Source organism: Chinchilla lanigera, unplaced genomic scaffold, assembly GCF_000276665.1.
Source record: "Chinchilla lanigera isolate Chin_1 unplaced genomic scaffold, ChiLan1.0 scaffold00070, whole genome shotgun sequence".
Lineage (NCBI taxonomy): Eukaryota > Metazoa > Chordata > Mammalia > Rodentia > Chinchillidae > Chinchilla > Chinchilla lanigera.
In genome coordinates this window covers 7,398,974-7,399,713 of record NW_004955471.1, presented here as the reverse complement: position 1 = coordinate 7,399,713, position 740 = coordinate 7,398,974, and the positions used below count along the sequence as shown (strand labels likewise).

The 740-nt window shown below is 56.9% G+C and overlaps 1 protein-coding gene across 1 annotated transcript in view; it reads right to left on the bottom strand.

Annotated features, from left to right (window-relative positions):
• Positions 1-282: 282 nt before the first annotated feature.
• The window catches only part of Fhdc1 (FH2 domain containing 1), a gene marked incomplete at its 5' end in the record, with an annotated part of 31,346 nt that continues 30,888 nt past the window's right edge, over positions 283-740 (bottom strand). Inside the window, 1 exon segment of the mRNA XM_013522903.1 lies at positions 283-740. Coding sequence (XP_013378357.1) covers positions 621-740 — 120 coding nt within the window.

Sequence of the window (740 nt, the reverse complement as noted above, 5' to 3'; positions counted from 1 at the left end):
AGAGGCCAGCTGCCCCGGAGTGCGGGTAGGTGGGACCCTGATGCCAGGGAACTTGGGAAGAGACAAATAACCTTCGTAACAAGGATAATCTCTGCCCGGGAGCCATTTCATTTTGCTAAAGGAACCGAATAAAACAACATTTTATTTTCACAATACAGTATTAAAAAATAAGTTGTTGGCCGGGCATGGTGGCACGTGCCTGTAATCCCAGCACTCACTCAGGAGGCTGAGGCAGGAGGATCACCAGGAGTTCAAGCCAGCCTGGGCTACATAGTGAGTTCAAGGCCAGCCTGAACTGGCTACATAGTGAGACCCTGTCTCACACAAACAAAACAAAACAAAACAAAATAAAAGTCAAGTCTTTGATGTATAAAAACTGGCCAGAAATTTGTTTTGCACTTATTACATAGGAGCATCATCTTCTGCATCTCTCGCGGACCTGTGTTCCGAGGGAAGGAGCCGAGCAGGGGTCCAGCTGTGCGCGAGGTGGGTACACGCACACCCAGGCTGACTTCGCAGCAGGGGTCCCCGGAACCTTTAGCACACCCTGCTCACCGCAGCCTCCCCGCCGCTGCTGCGGATGTCGGTGGTCAGCGTGCGAGCGCCAGGAGGTGGCCCCCTCACTTCCACAAGGGGTCGAGCATCCTCCCCAGCGCGGTCCGGGCCGAGCCGCGCCGTCTGGGGGAGCCGTGCTCCCCGGCTCTGCCCTCGGCGGGGTCGGGGCTCCTCGGGGGCGCCCT